Source organism: Bufo gargarizans, chromosome 2 (genome assembly GCF_014858855.1).
Source record: "Bufo gargarizans isolate SCDJY-AF-19 chromosome 2, ASM1485885v1, whole genome shotgun sequence".
Taxonomy (NCBI): domain Eukaryota; kingdom Metazoa; phylum Chordata; class Amphibia; order Anura; family Bufonidae; genus Bufo; species Bufo gargarizans.
Window position 1 is genome coordinate 482,090,809 of NC_058081.1, and position 22,932 is coordinate 482,113,740.

General features: G+C 42.1%; 1 protein-coding gene across 3 annotated transcripts in view; it reads left to right on the forward strand.

The window, feature by feature from the left end:
• SYNPO (synaptopodin) overlaps positions 1-22,932 on the forward strand; it is a 124,885-nt gene that overhangs the window by 75,875 nt on the left and 26,078 nt on the right. Inside the window, exons 1-2 of one of the 3 annotated variants that reach the window (XM_044281140.1) lie at positions 9,899-10,683; positions 10,815-10,960. The exons of the other annotated variants lie outside the window; for them this stretch is intronic. Of the exons in view, the coding sequence (XP_044137075.1) occupies positions 10,945-10,960 (16 nt within the window). The 5' untranslated portion in view covers positions 9,899-10,683; positions 10,815-10,944. Of the gene's footprint in view, positions 1-9,898; positions 10,684-10,814; positions 10,961-22,932 lie in introns of those variants that run through there. 3 annotated transcript variants of the gene reach the window in all.

A 22,932-nucleotide genomic window follows, 5' to 3' on the forward strand; every position in this document is an offset into this window, starting at 1 on the left:
TCTGTTGTGTGGGTGGTAGTGGGGCTGGCATTGTGATGGGGTACTAGGACTGCATTTGTTGTGTGGGTATTATGGCTGCCTCTGTTTATGGGACACTGGCACATTTAATGGGCACCATGGCTAGTACTCTTTTTGCACCCTAGTACTAGGGTGCAAAAAGGGGTTTGTGGAAGTACCCCAAAGAACATTAAAGTGGGAGAAGGCAAACAAGAAGCTGATAACATGTTTAGGTGTTGTGGTAGTATGGGACCTCATTTAATCATTGCTATGAAGCCTCATCTCTGTGTGCCCCTGGTTTTACCTTTACAATCCCTATCTGTCTGCTGGGTGTGTGAAGTTGGGTCAGGGCAGTTGCACATTCAAAGTGCAATAGTAGAGATAGGACACAGAGAGGTCATGCGTTCAACAGTACCTTATTGGGTACAACTCTTCTCATGCCTAGAAGCACAGTCTTCAGTGTTACCAACCAGTAGTGACAGTGACATTCAGAGGTGACGGGGTTCGGTGCAGCCAGATAATTACACAGGGGCTTTAGTGGCTGCTTACGGGATCATGTCCTCCTCACGCAGCTTCATAAAACTGAGAACAGTGGAGAACACTTGATTGTAGACATAGAAAAGAACAGGCGGCACGCACCACTGGAATCATCAATCTTCTTTATTCATCGATATGAGTAGAGATCAAAACAGGCCTGGGGCGGACTCGCATCTCCCAGAACGCTAAGTAGCGACGGCCGTTTTGCGCGACTGCGCTTCTTCTGGCTACTGACCTCAGGTTTTTGAAGCTGCTGTGCATTGGACATCTCTTAAGTAGACTGATTGCCACATTCACACACAAGAGCTGCTCCATGGTGGGAACAAGATTGACCAAAAGCACTCCATGGACTCCTCTTAGGTTTGTCATATAGCGACTCACAGACATGCCCATGCCACGAAGCCAGAGCAACTCTCTTGTCCCATCTTACCAATACTTGGCATCACTAATATGACACAGAACCTCCTACTATAATGGCAGCACTGGTCCTCCTCACAACTCCGCCACCGCTGCACCCAAAAATAAACTGAACATATCAAAAAATGCACATAAACAGATAACTACAACTAGAAACAGAGATCACGTGCAGTTGGAATATTTTGGGTCTGTGCCCGGAACTCTTATGACGGCATTATTTATGCCACTGTTAGGGGGACACTTAAAAATATGAAAAATTGTAAGCAAAGATACACCTGGGCTTCTTTAAGGTCTCCAAAAATATGCGTGGAAAAAGCATTGAATAGAAAGTATTTCAAAAGTTTGATAAAATGTGGATGGGAGGAAATTTCCAAAACAAAGAGGAAAGCACAGTCAGAAGTTTGTTGGAAGCAGAGGGAGGCACAGGGCAGGAAGACTGCGTCAGCAGGCCCTGCTCACTGTGGTGAGAAGAGGTATTTTGACAGACACAGCCAGTTGCAGAGCGCATACAGGACATCCAATCTGTCTGTGCTTAGCAGAGGAGGGGAGTGCTGTTAAATGATTCAAGTCTAAAGACTGCAAGCACACACTGACAAAGAGACAGCCCCGGATCACAGAGACTCCGCCAGAGGTGAGACTGCTGCTGTGTGCAGATGCAACAGGTGTGAGGGCTGATGCTGGGCAGACGGCTCTAGAGTTTAGGGGCACACTGTATATTGCTAGGCTATCTATAGGAAGAATCACACATTATATAGAGTTTTCCTAATGTGTACAACATATGACAGATAACTGTTATGAGTGATACTTTCAAATAACAAAAATGCTTTAAAAAATTTCAATGTTTGGCCATTGCTAGTAATGAGTGCATAATAACGTGATAACCGTAATCATATATTAAATATACATAATAACCGCCTATGCTGTGAATAAGCAGATTGGTCTTATTGTCTCTTTTATCTACATAGACTTCTGTCGTCCTCCATATAGGGCTGATATAACTAAGCAATGAATGCATCCCAAGTATTCAGGGACAAGATCTGCGGGGTAGATGGGGGTTCACTTATAATTTACTTACATATATCTATAGAGCTCTGGGTTTATGGGCAATGTGGGAAGTTTTGATTGGTGGCATTGCTGGCGTATGTATGTATTTGTACTATAAGATATACTGTATGAAAGTGCATACACAATGTGTCATCTCAATATGCGTCTCACTCTAAGTGGCAGTATTACTGGTAGATGGTATCATTAGTGTGCTGCACAGTAATTGCTGTCATCACTGCTGTGTGAGTGGGGTTGTATTACAGCACATAGGACAGTATTATGATTGTGAGCTCCACTGGGGACAGCAAGTGTTAATTGGTGGCATCACTGGTGTGTGTGGTAGTATTACAACGTATAGGCCAGTACTGGTAGTATAGGATAGTGGCATTACAATATATAGAACAGTTTATATGGAATTAACTGGAGAACACATGTGGGGTGAAGTAGTATCACAGTATATAGGATAGTATTAATTGGTGGCATCACTAGTGTGTGGTATAGTGTTACTGCATATGGGACAATGTTAACTGGTGTTATCAGTGTCTTGAGTAGTATGACAGTATGCAGGTCAGTGCTAATTGGGGGCATTACTAATGATTGGGATATTATCACTGTGTAAAGATCAGTTTTGTTGACTTTACTGGTGGTATCATGGTGTGGGCAATAGTATGACAGCATACTGACTAGATAGCTTGGTAAATGATTACACTATTAGACAGTATTTATTGGTGACACCACTAGTATGTGTAGTTATATAACATTCTATGCGACAATACTTATTGGTGGCATCACTAGTGTGTGTAGCAATATCACATTCTATGCGACAATACTTATTGGTGTAATCACTAGTGTATGTAGTAATATTGCATTATATGCGACAATACTTATTGGTGTAATCACTAGTGTGTGTAGTAATATCACATTATATGCGACAATACTTATTGGTGGCATCACTAGTGTGTGTAGTAATATCACATTATATGCGACAATACTTATTGGTGGCATCACTAGTGTGTGTAGTAATATCACATTCTATGCGACAATACCGATTGGTGTAATCACTAGTGTGAGTAGTAATATCACATTATATGTGAAAATACTTATTGGTGGCATCACTAGTGTGTGTAGTAATATCACATTCTATGTGACAATACCTATTGGTGTAATCACTAGTGTGTGTAGTAATATCACATTCTATGCGACAATACCGATTGGTGTAATCACTAGTGTGTGTAGTAATATCACATTATATGCGACAATACTTATTGGTGGCATCACTAGTATGTGTAGTAATATCACATTATATGCAGCAATACTTATTGGTGTAATCACTAGTGTGTGTAGTAATATCACATTATATGTGAAAATACTTATTGGTGGCATCACTAGTGTGTGTAGTAATATCACATTCTATGTGACAATACCTATTGATGGAATCACTAGTGTGTGTAGTAATATCACATTCTATATGACAGTAATTATTGGTGGCATCAATAGCGTGTCCAGTAATATCACATTCTATATGACAGTACTTATTGGTGGCATCACTGGTGTGTCCAGTAATATCACTTTCTATATGACAGTACTTATTGGTGGCATTACAAGTGTATACAGTAATATCACATTCTATATGACAGTAACATTACTAGAATGTGTAACAGTATCATATTCTATGTAATGGGAATAATTGGTGGTGTCACTAATTTGTGTAGCAATATCACATTCCCTATGGTAACCTACTGGTAATATGACTAGTATGTGTCACTTTCTATATGACGGGAATACTGTACTTGCTGTCATTACTAGTGTGCTATGTAGCAATCCTTTACATCTTCTTTATATGTTTGCCATCATATTTCTATGATGTATACATCTAGAATATTGTTCTGCCTCATCACCACCTAATGCTTGCCAGTATTAAAATCTCCTTTATGCGAACTTCTTTACCTTAATTACAGATGAGACACTTCCTTCCAGTTGTTTGTGTCTGTTGTATGTAGTTAGAACTGTGGTGTTTTGATCCTTTATATGGTTTTGTGTCTTTCTGAATGCTAGTGGAAGCTTTCTCTGTTGCCTTTGTTTTTCCATGTGTTTTGACTTTATGTTTTTTTTTTGTGCATTGGTAAGATGATAGTAGTATATGCTTGGTTGTGTATGCATCTCAGGCAGTGGAAATTGGGCATGGCTTGGGAGCAAAGGCAGCTGTTGTGGTTGCTGTAGGATCTCTAAGAGGCGTGGGCGAAATGGTAAGGATGCCAGTCTTAAGGCTTCGTATGATGTGAAACGACTCCTTCTTCTCCCTCATTAATCGTCTCAGCTGTTGGTGGTAGGTGAAATCCCAGAACAATTTACCACCTAATGATGTTGTAGATTTATGTCTGAAGATGCCACTTTATGCTTGCACTACGCCCTAGCTTAAACATCTGTTTCCATCGGCTGGATATTACTGTACGGTTAAAATGTACCTTAGCATTTGCAGATCATAAAATTGCCAGGAGAAGAATGTATATGAACAATACAGAGGGTGTAACCTGCTATTAGAAGGGTGCTGTAATCTCCTTCTTGTCAAACCTCCAGGCCAGTGGCTGCCTTATAAGTCTTGATATAGATGCAGCCCTGCAAATGTTATTAGTGATAGCAAAATCAATTTAGTCATTTGGCACAGCTGATAATATAGCATTGTCAGCGGTTTTATGGTAGGAATGTTTGCATGATTTTATAATTTGACCCTTTTGTGTAAAAATGACAACATTCTTTTTTTTTTGCAAAAACTGTGAAAAATAGTGTCAGCTACACAAAACTGCTACATGTGAGCTTACCTTGCATAGGACTACTTCATTATTTTAAAAGGGTTGTCTGCATTTTTTCCAGAAACAGCACCACTATAGTCCATGCGCTCCATTAAAGGGGTTTTCAAACCAGCACCTGGATCTGAATCCTTTAGTAATTGCATGTAATAAAAAAAATTGCCTAGCCACTGAGTTATTTAATAAAATGTATCTGTATAGCGCCACCTGCTTCCTCTTTGTCTGGCTCACTGAGATGGCTGCACATGCTCCGTTTTATTCTTCAACTGCCTCCTTAGCTGTGATAGTGTCACGATCAGTGGGGGGGACTCCACACTGAACACAGGAGGGACGGGGAACAGTAACTGGGCCTGGAAACTAGGGAAGAAACAGGTCACCTCCTAGACAACCCTAATCCAGGCCCTGACTACCTATCAATATGAATAGACCTTGAAGGTAGGAATATTCATAAGCAGGATACCTAGGCCCTGATTTCCCTATAAGGCCTGGGATAAGTATAGGACCAGAGAAAACCCATTCCTCCCCAGATGGACGAATGGAAGTCTCTGTCTCAGGCCCAGATACAACAACAGGGAATATAACAAATACAGACAAACGCGACAGCTAACTTCTGTAGAGATGGAAGAACAGGAACACCAGAGAGGATCTCACACCAGCTCAGCCAAACCCAAATGAAGCTATCAACCGCATAGTCAGAAGGTTGGGGTGAGACTATAAAGGGTAGAAGTGATGACCACTGAGCAACAGCTGAGAAAAGGGAAGTGGTCATTAACCCTATCAACACTGAATCAAGAGAAATCAAGAAGGCTGTTCGATTCATCCACGCTCAGCTAATCTCCTTGATTTCTTCACATCAGTCACCTGAGGGGCTGTGATTAATAGGTTGAAAGCTGCAGCAGAATGGACACACCCCCTGAGCCGCAGCAGAAAAGACACTCCCCTTGAGCTGCCATAGTCATATAAATGTAGCAGAGCAATGAATGGGGAGCTCTCTGGATCCATGTGAGGTACAGGGCTGGTTCTAGCTTTATTAGAGAGCAATTATCATGTACTCGATGATGTCTGGTTTTTATTGTCTACATTAGTCATGGGATAACACCTTTAATGACCAGGTTTCGTGTGCTGCAATCTCTTACTGTCTACTTTTGATGTTACTGAGTTTTGTAGCCCCCTAAAGGGATTGTTTAATCAGAAAAAAGATCTGATGTTTAATAGTTTTTATGGTAAACATATTTTTAAAGATGCTTTGGCGGTTATTTGTATTTTTCATGTCACAGGCTATATTTAATATGATTCTTAAAAGCCTCTCTGTATACTGTAGAGATCACTTTTAAGTAGTTAAGTTATTATCTTCACAGTCAAGATTATAATAACAGGTAACACCTCTGTGGAGATAACACAGGTAACATCATTCACAGTAGCTTATCTCCTCCCCCTTCCTGCACAATGACCTCTGCAAAGGTCACATAGTATGTCTAGATAACTCTGCCGTAGATGGCAATAAGTCATCTCCTGTTTATAGTGCCATTGGTCCATGGGGCTGCTGTGAACATATCTCAAAAAGCTGTTAGCAACAGCTCAGGCAAAATGTCTACCACCAAAATCATTTGCAGTAAAAAAGGAATTTAAAAAAATCGGCAAAAAATAAACGTTAGGAAAAAGAGTATACTTCAATGTCAGCTTTTTGTAAAAGGTGAGTTATAAGTTTAAGCCCTTTGTACATAACAGCTGTAGCATCTAGAGCTCTCAAGGTCCAGGTAAATGGTATTTAGCTCATCGGAGATCCTGATCCAATGCCTGGGCATTGCAGATGTAATATGTGCTAAAATGTCACCACATAATAATCTGAATCTGGCCTAATGGACAGCGAGTTACTAGTATTTCTGCACAAAAATATATGATTGACCTATTTATAGTTCCATAATGCAAGATAATCTAATATCTAATATTAAAAGTCATAGGCATTAGAGAGGTTGTAACAATAACAAGGCCATATGATTTGGGGGCTCAAATTACATAGAAGAGAGGAATTCTCCAGCATACAAAGATAAGTTGAAAACAGAACTTTATTTCCACCTTAAAAATATTGCATGTACAGTGTACACCCAAAGAAGAGCTCAGCTTATGCGTTTCAGACATTGCTTCACCTGGCTTCTGGCCCAGCATTCATCTGCATGCACTGAGCTGCCATAGTGTGTTTACCTGGGACTGATTTACAGCATGGGGAGCTGATTTTGCCCAGTTGCACTTCAGTGGGTATTTTGCTAACGCACAAGCTAGACATTGTGTTGAACACCCTACATAATTTGTATGTAGGAACCAAGAGAAACTCCATCTCTTTAATCATACCAAGTAACTGCTATTTGGAGGATAGATTTGCCTTCAAGTTCTAGACATACTTTGATCATTTTTTATTCACACACAATTCCATGGGAAGTACTTCCACAAGGACTTTTGGTGTAATTAATGTGTAATATTTATGCAGAACTTTTATAAGATTTTATTGGGTGCATACTCAGTATTTTTACTTTTAAAGTTGAGGACAGGCTGGTCAAAGGTCTTCATATTCCCTTAGGAATAGAACATAGCATGTAGACATACCTGATGGGGTTTTGTCATGATATGGCTTCTTGTTGATTTGCATTTATCTGTTGGCTAGTCATCAGGTCTGCTTTTACTTGAGGTTTTTGAGATGGGTTTATTTGTGGTGACTATTGCATCTGAATATCTTAACCAAGCATTCCCAAAATGTTCTTTGTAAACCTTCCTTTTTAACATCAGCATGTACCAAATACTTGTCCCTATAAAACTACTTATTTCAAGAGCTATTTTAAGTGTCCTTCATTAGATTGCAGCGATAAATACAACCAAAGATGGAGCATCACTTACAGTATCTGGGCGGGACCTGACCATCATATGTTTGAAGGTCTATGTCTAGGCACTTTGAACTGTGGCAGTCTGTTCTGGTGAAGGAACAGACTGCCGGAATTTACTGTATCCAGCATACATGCCAGATTTTGGCTGGGCAAAAAATTTTACACGCAACATTTTTTGCCTGGCTGAAAGCTGGCATATGTGCTAGAAAGCGTCCAGATCCCAGGCGGATCCCATTACAGTGAATGGGGATCCAGCGATCCACAGTGGTATCTGGCTGTGCTGGACACAGTGAACTCCAGTAGGCTGTTCCTCCGTCAGAACAAAGTGCTGGCATTCAAAGCGCATATGTGAACCCTGCCTAACACAAGTGTTTGTACAATTGACACAGTCCATGTGGATACTACGAGGCCACTGGAACCAATCCTCTTTGCTTTCTTTGCTTTGCTGCATTGTTAGCAGACAAGGGAGTAGGTGATTGGCCTAAGGGTCCTAGAAAGTTGATGAAGGGGATACAAACACCAAACAGTTTTGAACTACATACAGTAGGATGGCAAAACCCTTTACCATAATGGGTGCCCAGTTTGATATTTGCTTTGAAGCTCCTTTACTCTACGTACTCCCTACCAGACATATCTGAAGGAAGTTCTACAGTATTTAGATCAGTAATGAAAGTGTAACATACGGGTAAAACATGTCACATGTGACAATGGTGGGCTTCTATCGCCTGTGTGTCCACCTGTGTAACTGCATAAGCTTCAGAGTTACCTGCATGGTTGATGTGGTGTGGATGTGCTATGTAATATTACCTCTGGCCACTGTGCCATCAACTTATGGCTTTTACAGTTGACCTCTGTGAGTGCAGATAGGATGGAGGGGGCGAGGTTGAAAAGGCCAGCTAGCATTCTGCTTAGTCAGGACCTGATGATCCCCCTGTCACCACCTGGCACACACAATGCAGCATGGACAAATTTATAAAAGGTTTACGGGCGGTCAGCTTAGCGGCAGGGTGTCTGTTAGCCACTGGCTATGTCATCAGGCGACAGCAGAGCAATGACAGACAGATGGGTCACGGCTTAAATGTCCAATGCAAGCTTTACGTGTGGAATATTGGAAAACTGGCACTAATATCCACTGAGATTAGACATCCTTGTGTCACATAACCCAATTCTGAGGAGAGCTTGTGTACTTGCCTCCTTGTTCCTGCTTCTTGATTAGCTCCAGACATGATTGCACTGGCTCCTGACAAGTTGCATCTTAAGGAACTGAACAATAACCAGGAGCAAGGATGGTAAGTATATAGCCTGGTCTGGGGGCCATGAGCAAGTAGGCTGGTATCAGGCACCTGTTTTTTGGCTCAATTTTTGGGTCTATATTACAGTAAGATGTTGAGGATTTGAAACTTGTAGTACAGTACAGATGACAGCTGCATAATGTTTTATTAAAAGCTATGCCATAAATGTCTGATTAGTAGGGGACTCAAACTTATTAGAAGATTGTGGATCTGACCTCAAGTTGGCTTTTGGTGGCCACTAAGAGGGAGATATCATAGGTATCATGGGTTTCTCCACTTTGAAATCCTATAGCAGCCAAAGTAGTGAGCCAATGAAAAAAATTGTAGGCATTTAAAGGCGTGCCATATAAGACCTCATTTTCCCTGAAATGTGCAGTTGTCAGCAACTTCTCCATACGGAGGGACAGTGGTACAAAAACATAACCCCTCCATAATCAGTTGGTCACCACATAACCTCACTGCACAATCCCTGAGAAACAAGGATCGTTTAAATGCTCAATAACTTCCACTCTCTTAATCTTCTGACACATCTAAATGATATGTCAGATGTTGTGGAAACTGGAAAACCCCTTTAACATTCCATATTAATTCATAGACACGCTCACGCACCACAGGAAACTGTATATGTGATGTTAAGAACGTTTCCAGGGATATCCCATGTACGCAAAATGTAACACATAAATATTCCTCATCAGATGTAAGAAAGATTAGTAGGCATGTTGGTTCAGGCTGCAGCCTAGACTAATTTAGCAAAGGGACTAATTCAATTTTTCTCTTTGTTAGTTTTTTTTTTTGGGGGGGGGGGGGGGTGGTTTGGGTAAGGGTTCGTGCATTAAATAGAAACACAGCAGAACCGTGGAGCCTCGGCCTCTCTGCCTGACTGCCAGGACACAGAGGAACAGCCAGCTCTGGTGCATATTTTCAGAAAGCCACAGGTCTTTGGGAGGGAGTCAGCTGCAGACTTCTGGTTTTTCAGTTCAGTTAACCCTTTGTCTATCAATCATATTTCTTCACTGCATCATTTAGGAAGATTAACCAGGGCTCCATACTAATTAATGGCAAACCATTCTGGATTCCGGGAATTTCACAGACTTGACGGGTAGATTATTGCACAAGAAATAGGCTGATGGTGATACATATGGAAAGAAACATACCGATAGGAGATCATAATGCGGCTCATATGTGAGTCACAACATTTCCCCTAATATCATTTAGCTGTGTTTTTTTTTTTTTTTGTGTTACAGCGATTGTAAACCCCCCAATTCATTGCAAATAGCTATAACTAGATTCCTTCTTTTGAGTGTGTGTTATTGTGGATTGCTGCATAGCTTTACCAGGATCCTCAGGGGCGTATACACGAGGAAAAGGGAACAAGGCTAAACTAACCTAACCTTAGCAGTGTTTGCTAAGTGCTTTTACAGCTGTTCTACCTACAGTTGCCACCAGAGGGAGCTGAATGCAATTGTATTTATACAGCTTCTATTGGCTATTTATAGGCAGCACACCTGGCACTATTTATAGGTGCACTTCACTGGCAGACGTCAGTACTGCCTACAGAGGATCCTAAGATGTCACAGTTTATTGGGACCCTCTGCTGGTATAGAGCAGCATTTGTACAGTATCGCAGCCAGGGGCGTACATATCGCCTGTGCAGCTGGTTCAGCTGCACAGGGGCCCAGAGAAGGAGGGGGCCCCTTCCCAGTGCCAGCTAAGGTATTTTTTATTTATTTTTTCCCTCCCTTCCTCTGCCAGGGTAACCTGGTCACCTTGGGGTGGGAGGGGGGGGGGGGGGGCTGATTTGGACTTACTGTGAACCTGCTGCCTGTTCTGCCTATACTCCATAGCTGAAGGACCTGCCATGACATCATAGTCATGTGACCTTTTCAACACTGGAAGTGGTGGTAGGACTTGTGAGGAGGTCACTATCATGTGATCAGTGCAGAAAAAGCGAGCACTCAGCAGTGGACACCTGTGATGCCATCGAATAAATGTGAGTGCCAGAGATGTGGTTCTCTCCTCCGTGCTTAGTGGGAAAGACATATGTTATTTAACTGGGACTGTATGTTAGAGAGGCTGAAGGGAGGGGAGGGGTGTCAGTTACATAGGACTGTATGTTTATAGAAGACTATAAGAAAGATATGTTTTTTACATGGGACTGTATGTTATAGAAGGTTGGAGGGAGATGACTGGTGTTATTTACATGGGACTGGATATTTTAAAGGACTGGAGGGTAAGGAGTTATGTTATTTACATGGGACTATGTGTTGTAGGGGACTGAAGGAGGGGTTTAAGTTATTTACATGGGACTGTATGTTATAGAAGACTATATAAGTAATAGAGGTTATTTACATGGGACTGGTGGGAAAAGACTGGTGTTATTTACATGGGACTGCATGGTATAGAAGACTGGACAGAGAGGAGTGGAACTATTGACATGGGACAGTATCATATAGAAGATTGGGAGGAGATGGCTGGTGTTATTTACATGGGACTGCATGGTATAGAAGACTGTAGGAGAGGACAGGCATTATAATGTATGGGGGAACTACAGAGAAGATTACAACTCCAGGGGGTATGACAGGAGGTATTATAATTACAGGGGGCACTGCAGGGGACATTATAAATACTGTGGGCAGTGGTGGAAGGCATTACTACTGAGGGCTCCATAGGAGTGTCTTATAGATTGGCCTTATTTCTATTAGGGGTGCCTTATTAGTACTAAGGGCACTGTAGGGGTACTATGGTGGCGGGGGGCTTCTGCCTAGCAGTGAGCCCGGTGACGTCATCGATACTAATGGATGGGCTTTAGCGCTGCCTTAGCCTGGTAAAGCCACTCATCAGTGCCGGTGACATCACTGGGAACACTGGTAGGGCTGTAAACAAAACAGCCCTCGCCCTACGCTTTACAGTGCAGGCCAAGGGAGAGCATCGGAGTATGAAATGTCAGAGGGGCTGAGTGGCAGGAGAAGGGGATATGTCCGGGTTCAGCTCTTAACCCAGACAACTGCTTTAAAGGGCATCTGTCAGCAGTTTTGTACCTATGACACTGGCTGATCTGTTGCATAAGCACTTGGCAGCTGAAGACATCTGTGTTGGTCCCATGTTCATATGTGCCCACATGGCTGAGAAAAATGATGTTTTATTATATGCAAATGAGCCTCTAGGAGCGACAGAGGCATTGCCCTTACATGTAGAGGCTCCAGTTTCTTTGCAACTGCTGTTCCCTGTCTACTTTGGCAGGGCCTGGCAGTGAAAATGTCATCACAACTGGCCATGTCAAAGTGGAGATGGTGCGGCAGTTATAGAGAGAGCAGAGTCTCTAGGAGTAATCGTAACGCCCCCATTTGCATATAATAAAACATCATTTTTTTCCAGCAATGCAGGCACATATCTGGACATAACTACTGTGAGGGGCACATATTTGGACATAACTACTGTTAGAGGCACATATCTGGACATAACTACTGTGAAGAGGGCACATATCTGGACATAACTACTGTAAAGGGAACATATCTGGACATAACTATTGTGAGGGGGCACATATTTGGACATAACTACTGTTAGAGGCACATATCTGGACATAACTACTGTGAAGAGGGCACATATCTGGACATAACTACTGTAAGGGGAACATATCTGGACATAACTATTGTAAGGGGGCACATATTTGGACATAACTACTGTTAGAGGCACATATCTGGACATAACTACTGTGAGGGGCACATATCTGGACATAACTATTGTGAACGGGGCACATATTTGGACATAACTACTGTTAGAGGCACATATCTGGGCATAACTACTGTGAAGGGGGCACATATCTGGGCATATCTACTGTGAAAGGGGCACATATCTGGCATAGCTACTGTGAAGGGGGCACATATTTGGGCATAACTACTGTAAAGGGAGCACATCTGGGCATAGCTACTGTGAAGGGGGCACAATGTGGCCATTACTATTATGTGCAGGTACAAAGGGGGAATAATTACTATGTGGGGCATTAAGGGGACTGGGTGTGTATAGTTATGCTTTGGACAGAGTTAGAGGCATGGCCTACTATGAAAAATATATATATACATACTGTAAACATATTGACCCATATTAACAAGATGTTTTTCATTTGCACTTATGTCTGTATGTATGGTTTGGGGAGGATGGGGGGGCAGGTACATTCCTTGCACAGGGGCCCTCTGCTGTCTGTGTCCGCCCCTGATGGCAGCATCGTCTATGTTCACTGTATTGTCATTATATTCATCCTCCTTATAATGAGGGCACTGATTGTGTCGGTGGAGTGCATTTGCATCTCTTTGTGTCAGTTGATACTGCATTTATGAAAGTGCCCATATTTTGACCGTATCTCCCCTGTGATTCTGCTGAACCAAATTTACAACACCATAGGCATTTGTGGTGGTGTAACATCTCTACAGTATAACCACAGGGGTCTGGGTATTAAATCCAGAATACAGACAAAATACATCCATCTGAATCCAGCCTGCGAACTGTGCTACAACCACTATGGCTGTCATTTCAGCATGCATGGGGGTTTGCACCCAACTTTCTAAGACTCCTGTATGACAAACCTGCTTTTTGTGCCATGGCTGCAACATTGCTGAATAAGGACGCCTTCACATGGGGCAGATTTTGTGGCAGAAAATTCAGAGACTGAAAATCAGTTCCATTCCCCTAATGGGGCTTGCAGAAATCCATGTGCTTGCTGCCCCTTTCAAATGAATGGGACTGATTTTCAGTCGATTAAAGAGGTTATCCAAGACTATTAAATGCCCTCATACGGCCGGGCCCCTGACATTAAATCTACTTACCTGGCTCCCCGCGCCGCTCCTGGTTCCCGCACCACCCTTGCTGCCTTTCCTCATGCGCAGATGAAAACATCCGGTGTCAGGGGGAGCAGCCAATGGCAAGCGGTGACGAGGACGAGCCTCCTTAGCATTGTGAGTGACACCCGTCCCCGTCCCTGCCTGCTCCCCACTGACACCGGATGTTTTCATCCACGCATGGGGAGAAGCAGGCGTGACAGTACGGGGACCAGGAACAGCCCAGGGAGCGTCGAGCGAGGTAAGTATATTCAGTGTGAGGGGCCCAGGGATATGGGGGGCTTTTAATAGTCTTGGATTACCCCTCTAATTTTCTGCCACAAAATCTGCCCCATGTGAAGGCACCCTAAGAAGGCAGATTTACCAGTCAGGTGGGCACGCTGCTTTGCTTTCCTGTTAGGTTGAATTCATACATAGTTTTTGTGTTACTTTTTTTTTTTACTGGAGGTATTTACAAAAAAATGTAGGCAAAAAAATGCTACATTACATCAGTATTACAAGATATCAAATGCAGTGCAAACATGTATCATTGGAGTTAATGGCGTTTTAATTTTATTTTATTTTTACTGCTGCATGATGTTTTTGTCCCATAAACATCCATTTTTTGTGTCCTGCTTGAAATAATGCAAGTGCCAATGTGTGTTGCGTTCTTCATAGCATTTTTCCTATACTGCTCCAAAGAAGAAGTGAGATTAGAAGGGGTGCACACTTTCCTGTAGAAATATATATGTATCATGTTCATTGAGCCACAGGCAGACAGGTTCTTGTTTGAGCAGGGCTGGGAGTAAATAGGTAGTTACCTTCTACATAAAGCTGTATTTAACCCATTTCCTGCTGTAACAGGGTATTCAGACAAACGTTAAAACCAATAAAATTTGTGGAATGTACAGCAGGGTGTGGAATGTAACTCCTCGTGAGCCGAGACCCATTTTTATGTTGAGAAAAACAAACTTTGGCTCCCCTTTGAAAGCAATGCCGCGTTTTCATGTCAAAAAATAAACATGAAACAGGGTGCAGTGGCTATTGTTACCTGTCACCTACAGCTGCGTCATGTCCTGGTGATATCATGAGCTCTTAGGCCTCCTGCACACATGTGCTTCCCGTTGCCGTATTGCGGACCTCATTTGCGGATCCGCAATACACGAGCACCGTTCCGTGTGCATTCCGAATCACGGATGCGGACCCATTCACTTCAATGGGTCCGCAAATCTGGAGATGCGGAATGGTGCGGAACGGAAGCACGGAAAGGAACCTTACGGAAGCACTACGGAGTGCTGCCGTGGGTTTTCGTCCCGTACTTCCGTTTCGCAAAAGGGTAGAACATGTCCTATCTTTTTTGCGGAACGGCCGGATCGCGGACCCATTAAAGTGAATGGGTCCGCGATCCGCTGCGGCTGCCCCACGGACGGTGTTCATGCATTGCAGCTCGCATTTGCAGGCCGCAGCACGGCCACGAGGGCGCACACGTTAGTGTGCAGGAGGCCTTAGAGAGATGATACAAATGTAGAAGAGCTGAGTTTGTCATTTAAGGGCTCGTTCACACAACCATTGGTGTCTCGTTTCCGTATTGCGGACCGCATTTGCGGACCCGCAATACACGGGCACCATTCCGTTGTCATTCCGCATCACGGATGCGGACCCATTCATTTCAATGGGTCCGCAAATCCGGAGATGCGGAACGGAAGCACGGAACGGAACACTACGGAAGCACTACAGAGCGCTTTCTGGGGTTCCGTTCCGTGCCTCCACACCGCAAAAAGATAGAACATGCTTTATCTTTTTGCGGAACGGAGGGATCGCCGACCCATTTACGTGAATGGGTCTTCGATCCCCATGTGCCTGCCCCATGGAAGGTGCCTGTGCATTGCGGACCGCAATTTGCGTTTCACAGGACGGGCACGGGACACCAATGGTCTGTGAATGAGCCCTTACTCTGTGCTTCAATTCCTTACTGTTTTCAAAACCTTGACTTGCTGTCAGTGAATAGTAACCTAATTGTTTTCATATACTGAAAGCTGTACAGACATAATAATCACAGTTGAGGGTTTGTTCTAAAGGTCCTCCGTGAGCAGAATGCTTCTATTCAGTGACAGAAACGAGAGATCTTGCTGAGGAATTGAAACACATTAAAAGTGTAGTAGAGAGTTCCATAACTTTTCATACACCCCATAATTCAGATTGTTCCGTTTTCATGTACATTACATTTTTCTTTCTGGTAGCGCCCCCTGCTGTTTCTCATGTGGCCATTATTTTTGTCCACTTTATCCTACATTCAGTGTTGCACTAACATGCTCAGTAGCTTCTCTGTTCTCAGTGTTGGCACAGTGATCTCATTGTAAAGCACTCATTCGTAGGAGTATATTGCTATATCTCTCTCTAGACAGTGGAGAATTAAATTGGGGTGGAGGGCGGTGGGGGGTTGCCACTCTTCATTAGTGGAACCTCTGGGGCTGTGTGTCAGGAACCTATTTTCTATTCAAGAGGACAAAGCTTAGATAACCAGATGGGACAGGGTTTATCAAGAGCTGACTGCAGTGCACTCCTGGGAAATGCAGCTGCTTGATGGTCAAATAGAACAAGCTGCTGCCTGCCCACAGAAAGTGAAGAGACCAGAGATGCAGAGGGTTGAGTAACAACCTAGAAATTAGTGAGAATTACAGTGGAAAGCAGCAATATTTCCATTGATATAGTTAAATAATGTTTGCATTAGTCCAGTATTTTTTTTTAACATTGATAAAGCTAACAAATGTTTTCCTCCATTGTTAGAAAGCAGCAGGCACGCTCTAATGATTTGTACATTTATAAGTGAAATTATAAGCTGCAAAACCCCTCTAATACTCTACTGTTATTGTAAGTGAGTGTGATTACCGGTGTCTCCAACCAGCGCGTTTATCATCCATTAAATTGTAGGATTTGGATTAAGATGTCGGCCATATTTGTCATGGCCGAGCTTCACAAATCTGTTCCATGTCTCTCTCTCACTCCCTGCTTGCACATGCAGCCAATAAAAATATGTTGGTTTTGGCCATGACAAAAAGGAAAAGAGGATATCGAATTAAAATAGTTTTTCTCAAAAGTAACATAAAATACAGCATTTTACATTCCTTGCGGTATCGCTGGATATTCAGATGCATTTCTGAGGTAAAACTGTTCTCTGAAGCAAAGCCATTGTCTTCTGATATTTCATAGATCTTGGTTTTGGTAAATCACAGGGTCGTGGAGCTGAAAACATAGATTATGGGTCATCTGAAACAGGTCCTCAAGTTTCAAAAACTCATTTTCAAATAGTCTTTTAGGAAACCTTAAATTAATAGAGGGGATGGGGACCTCTTCAAGACCATTATCTATTGTAAGAGTCCGTAGTGTATTGCAGATCCGCAATACACCCTCCTGACACCCCCAAGAAATGCCTATTCTTATCCGCAAATGCGTACAAGAATAGGACATGTTCTATTTTTTTCCATAGCCGCGGACCGGAAGATCGGCGGCGCGCTCCGGCGGAAATGCAGATGCGGACAGCACATCCAGTTTCCATAACAGCTAGGTTATTAAAATGGCTATCATATGTCAGACTAATAGAATAATGAAACTGTATTTGAGATTTATTAGGCTTATAAAACATTTATGATTTATTCATTAGCTTGTAGACGAAGCATGGTGCCCTGATGGGCATAGAGTAGCATTAAAAACAACTGATGCAATTAAAAAGACAGCAGTGTCATGTACATGAAACATCACCTTCTAGGATGCAAAGGCATAGTAACAATATTGAAGAATTTTCCAGCAGACCAGTTTACCCAGCATTCTCAGCAGATGCTGTATGTTCACATATGGTGTCAATTATGGATCAGAATAAACCAGCCTTAAAATAGATCCATATTCCAAGAAACTCACTTTCAAGCAGCCAGTGGAAACCTCAGCTTCGTCTAAGAGGAATGGAGTAAAAGTGTCACTTTATATATTTAGTTTTAGTTAACTTGGCTATTTCTTCGTCTAATTATTCACATATTAAATCCAGCACAAAACATTTATATAGATTGGATACTGCTGTAAAGAAAATCAGTTAAAGTCTCCCGATATGCAAAGTCTTAAGGGGAAATTTAACCCAAAAGTTCAGTTTTGGAAGAAGCTTGCATCAGTTTTCCACAGAGTCATCCAGACCTCATCACCTCTAATTGGCTGGACCCTTCTCCTACTCACTCCTACTCACTCTTCTTGCCCAACTTTGTAGAAATGATGTGGGTATAGAGCTTTTATGACTCCCTTATGAGGGTATGGAGGCATCTGAAAATCCATCTGAAGAAGCAAGCAAGCACTTTATGCCACTCTAATATACTGCAAATCCAATATGGAACTTGTTTTCATAGAAGACAGGGTGTGAGGCAGGTGCAAAAAATGTCACGGAACTGGGACATATGAAGAAAGGGATGGAACTGGTAGGGAGCAAAAAGTACTCCATAGCAAAAAAAATGAATGGTCCTGGATGAGGTCCTTATGTAAAACTATGATGCAATTAAGTAGAAACAATTATTTGAAATGGCTTCAGTCTGAGTGAGATTTCGACCAGTGAAGAAGCTGGACCCTGGTTGAGTCTTAAACTTTAGTTCAGAAACTGATACTGATGGGGCAGCAAAATTGAAGGTTCAGAGGGAAAGTGTCTCTGACCTCGATTTTCCTGATGAAAAATAAGAAATGGTACATTCAACTTTTGGACACAATGTAGTTATGAGGCTTCACATGCCCAAAGATTGACTTACCTGAAAATTGGCATTGTAGAGATTTCTTCTGTCCCATCTTAGGTTCCTGCAAAATACTATGTTGGGCCTATCCAGGAGTCAAGATGATTGTGAAGGGTCATGCTTCTGTGACACATCAGAAATTTTGTGTTATTGGCATCAGTATATGTATATGAAACATCAGTATAAATGTTCAAAGAATTACATAGTCCAGTATAATAATTTGATCCCTGCTTTCCTCTAGAACAGTGTTTCCCAACCCCAAGGTTCTTTGGAAACGTGTGGTTCCTTTGAAGACAAAATGAGCAAAAGCTACTTACAGTAGGGATGGCAAATCATTTAAAATTTGACCAAAGATATTTGGCATGGTGGCAGACAAAGCAGGTATCAAATCAACGTCACAATGTAAAGTTCTAGAATGCTTAACCTGTCCTTAACATGAAACATTTTAAAGTAGTAAAAATAAGATCAAGGATTTATCAGCTGTAATAAGGTCCATAGGACCAACAATCATTATAGACAAACTCTTCTTGGGCTCAATATCCCTTGTAAATATAATTTACAAGCTAATACTCAGTCGAAGCACATTATTATGACCACTTCCTACTTTCTTCGTTGGCAGCATGTAGATCATGAAGGAAGTAATGTGTGGTGAGCTGGCTTGGTGGGTATATAAGGTGTGTGATAGGCTCTCTGCACATATATCCCTAATTGCTGTCATGGGTAAAAGGGGAAATTTATCATAGTTGCAAAAAGGGGTGATTATTGGTTTTCAGGACAAGGTTGGTAGTATTTTTTCAACTGTGCACTTTGTGAACTGTTCATATGCTGCTGTACTGATAGTGTATCTTGAGTGGACAAATGGCACTACTGCGAATAAGAGACATGGAAACTGCACAGCACCATGTGCCATTAATGTGAGGTGAATTTCAGCTACGAAGGTGTGGGAGGGTGAACCACCATGCTACAGTGTAGAAGCTCACTGCCAAAATGAACCAGAGGGCTACCAGACGTGTGTCTAAAACAACAGTTCAGCAAACCCTACAGTGTATGGGGCTCCGAAGGAGAGGGATGGTCACTGCACCTCTGCTAAGGAAGTTGCAGCAGCAGAAAAAAGGCTTCTATTTGCACGGCAGTATCAGAATTGGACTCCTGCTGATTGGCAACAGGATGCCTTCTCTGATCAATCATATTTTCTGTTCATCTAATGGATAGACATTGGCTTGTCAGGCGAGAGAACAAACACCCTGCAGTCATCAATGGAAAAACACAAGCTTGTGCTGGTAGCGTTAAGGTCTGGGGAATGTTTTCATGGCATCCTCTGGGCCTACTTATCCATGTAGAAGGCATTCTTTACCAATTTGGGTATGAATCCATACTTGCAGGTCATGTACACTCTTGCTGATTTGTCTGTCTTCCTTGGGGCACATGGGATGTTCCAGCAGGACAATACAACATTTCACATGACTAGAAATCTGTGATATTGGTTGAAAGAGCATGGCCAAGACTTCTAAGTACTACCCTCACCCCCTAAGTCCCCAGACTTGAACCCAATTGAGCATCTGTGGGACCACCTCGGTCATCATGTTCACTCTGTGGATCCTTCCACAAGCAGCTGTGGGATGCACTGCAGTCAGCATGGCTCCAGATACCTGTGAAAACCTACCAGTACCTAAATGAGTCACTCCCAGCCCATCTAGCTGCTGTCCGGGCTGCACACGACAGTTTCTCTGGGTGGTCATAATAATGTGAACTGTGTAGATAATAATTATTTACTAATGGGTGGCACATTTTCTTGAAGAATAAAAACTTCACTGAGACTGTTGAATGACCAAAGATTTGGCAGGAGCACTGACTAGTCATTAAACAGAAGGTAATAAAGGGGGGCCCATTGGTGACAGGACTTGAGTTGTCACAAGCAAACATTTCCTATGGACATTTTTCAGATAAAAAAAAACCCCAGAAGGATGCTGTTACTGCGACAAAATCCCACAGAAGTCTGTCTTCGCTATTCTAATGATGTAGGACTTGAGTTGACATATGCGTCAGGTATTGCTGTATTATACATGCATAACTTTAGTTTTTCATTCTTCATCAATGCCTCAGTCATTTTATCGCATTTACAATCTGCTGGTAACTTCCTAGATAATTAGCCATTCTCTGTTTCTATTCAGAACATATAGACGTCTAGTGGACTGGAGATAATAGCTGTATGTGGCACTTTTGTTGTATGCAGACATAGCAGGGACCAGGCTTCCTGTGCCCTGACGGAAAGCGATTTGGGTTGGAATGAGTGCACTGCTATGTCAACAGAAGTCAATTAGCGTATGTGAAAATAACAAGTATGCCATATATTACAACCACTAACTGCATTTGAATTAGTGTCATATTCCATTAAATGAATGAGCATTGCGGAAATACCCCATCTGCAATGCCAAGAAATCATAAATAAAAAGTAGGATTTTAGTGACCATTGTAAGGTCACTTGCGTTTTTTAATCTCAGAAAAGCACTGCAGTCATGACACATGATTTCATAATGACTTGCACATGTCCGCAAATCACCGCGGAGCTAGGATCCTAAAGTGAGCCTTTATCTGTCTGGAGTTAGCACTGTAAATGTTCCTATGTATCCATCACTGGTAGTGTGCAATATACTGTACATCCCAGCTTGCCTTCTGAGGCTATGGGAGACGGTACAGCCAGTGATCACCATCTTTTAGTACCAACTTTAGTACCGGTAATACATAATAGCACAAAATATGTAACTGTCATAAAATCAGCTTCAAATCTCAAATATTCTCTAAGAGTAAGTTATTAGATGAGCTAAAAAATTATCATAAGAGACCATTGAGTTGTATGAGAACACAATCAATAGTAGTGATTCGGCTCTAAACACTATATATTGCCACTGTACAGTTTTTTTAAATATATTTATGGATAGACAAAAGTTTATAGAAAGTGAAGGTAGTCAAAGTCCCATTCCACAAACTATACATATAATTATGTCCCATAATTTCTTATTTTTTACCAGTAGTGTACATAAAACAGAGTGCCCCATAGCAAACTGCAAAATAGTGCCCTCTACTGGTGCTGTCACACCCCTATCATTGAGTAGCTTGATATGTCTCTGGTAGGTTGGGTTTCCCCCTTTCTTTGAAAGAATAAAGAACAGACAAAAGAGTACCCATGTAAAGAAAGCAACGTCAGTGAGATAAGAACGTCCTGACCTTCATACTTTCCAGACATAAAGGTTGCAAACAAAAAATATTATGAAATATATGCTTTGACTGTCCTCGCATTCCATTCATTCTTCATCTGCATTAGGATGCTTCTCTTAGATGTCTACTCCTTCTTCTACCATCTAGCTAGCATTAATGACCAAGAAGACTGTGCTCTGAGAGACTAAAAAATACTGGCATCTCATACAGAGAAATGCCTAATACCTACAATGTCTGTGTATATATATATATATAACCAAATGCTACAAATATATAAAGTATATTCATTATAAGCAACTAACAAAATAGCCAACAACCCAATAATTAATAAAAATCATTATGCTACGATACTATCTGTCATTGTGTGCATAGGGCACAAGGTGGCAGCTGTACTGTGATTTAGCCATGTCACCCCTTTATGTGCTCAGTGGACAGATTCTCTTCTGCGCATGTGCTGAGTGGTAAACGGACATGTTCAGCACAAGTGCAGGAGAGGCTCCCTTCAGGGAAAGCACAGAAAGTAATAAATTAAAGAACTCACCTGAACTCACGACTCCTTGTAATCCTTCTTCATACACAGAACAATACAGGGCTGGTCATCCGACTTGCATGTGAAATATAGAATCCAGAGTTCCAGCAATGAAAATATATACAATTCCTTTATTTAATCCATGAAAATTGTCAGGTAAAATATTGAAAACGCCAACATGTTTCGAGCATGTGAAACGATCTTAGTCATGGCATAAAAGTCCCTTGCCAGAGGATCTTAGGTGTTCACACAGACCACAGATGGGCATCTGAGAGCCTTTTGCTGTGCAGTAGGGTAATGATTGTCTGTCAGTTGTGTGTAATTTATAAAATGTATAGTTTTGTAGCATTTTCTACATACACAAAAGACCCATTACTCTCAAATATTGTTCACAAATCTGTCTAAATCTGTGTTAGTGAGCACTTCTCCTTTGCCGAGATAATCCATCCCACCTCACAGGTGTGGCCTATCAAAGTGCTGATTAGACAGCATGAATATTGCACAGGTGCGCCTTAGACTGCCCACAATAAAGGACCTTTCTGAAATGTGCACAGTTTTGCCTTACTGGGGAGGGGGGGGGGGGGCAGAAAACCAGTCAGTATCTGCTGTGGCCACCATTTGCCTCATGCAGTGCAACACATCTCCG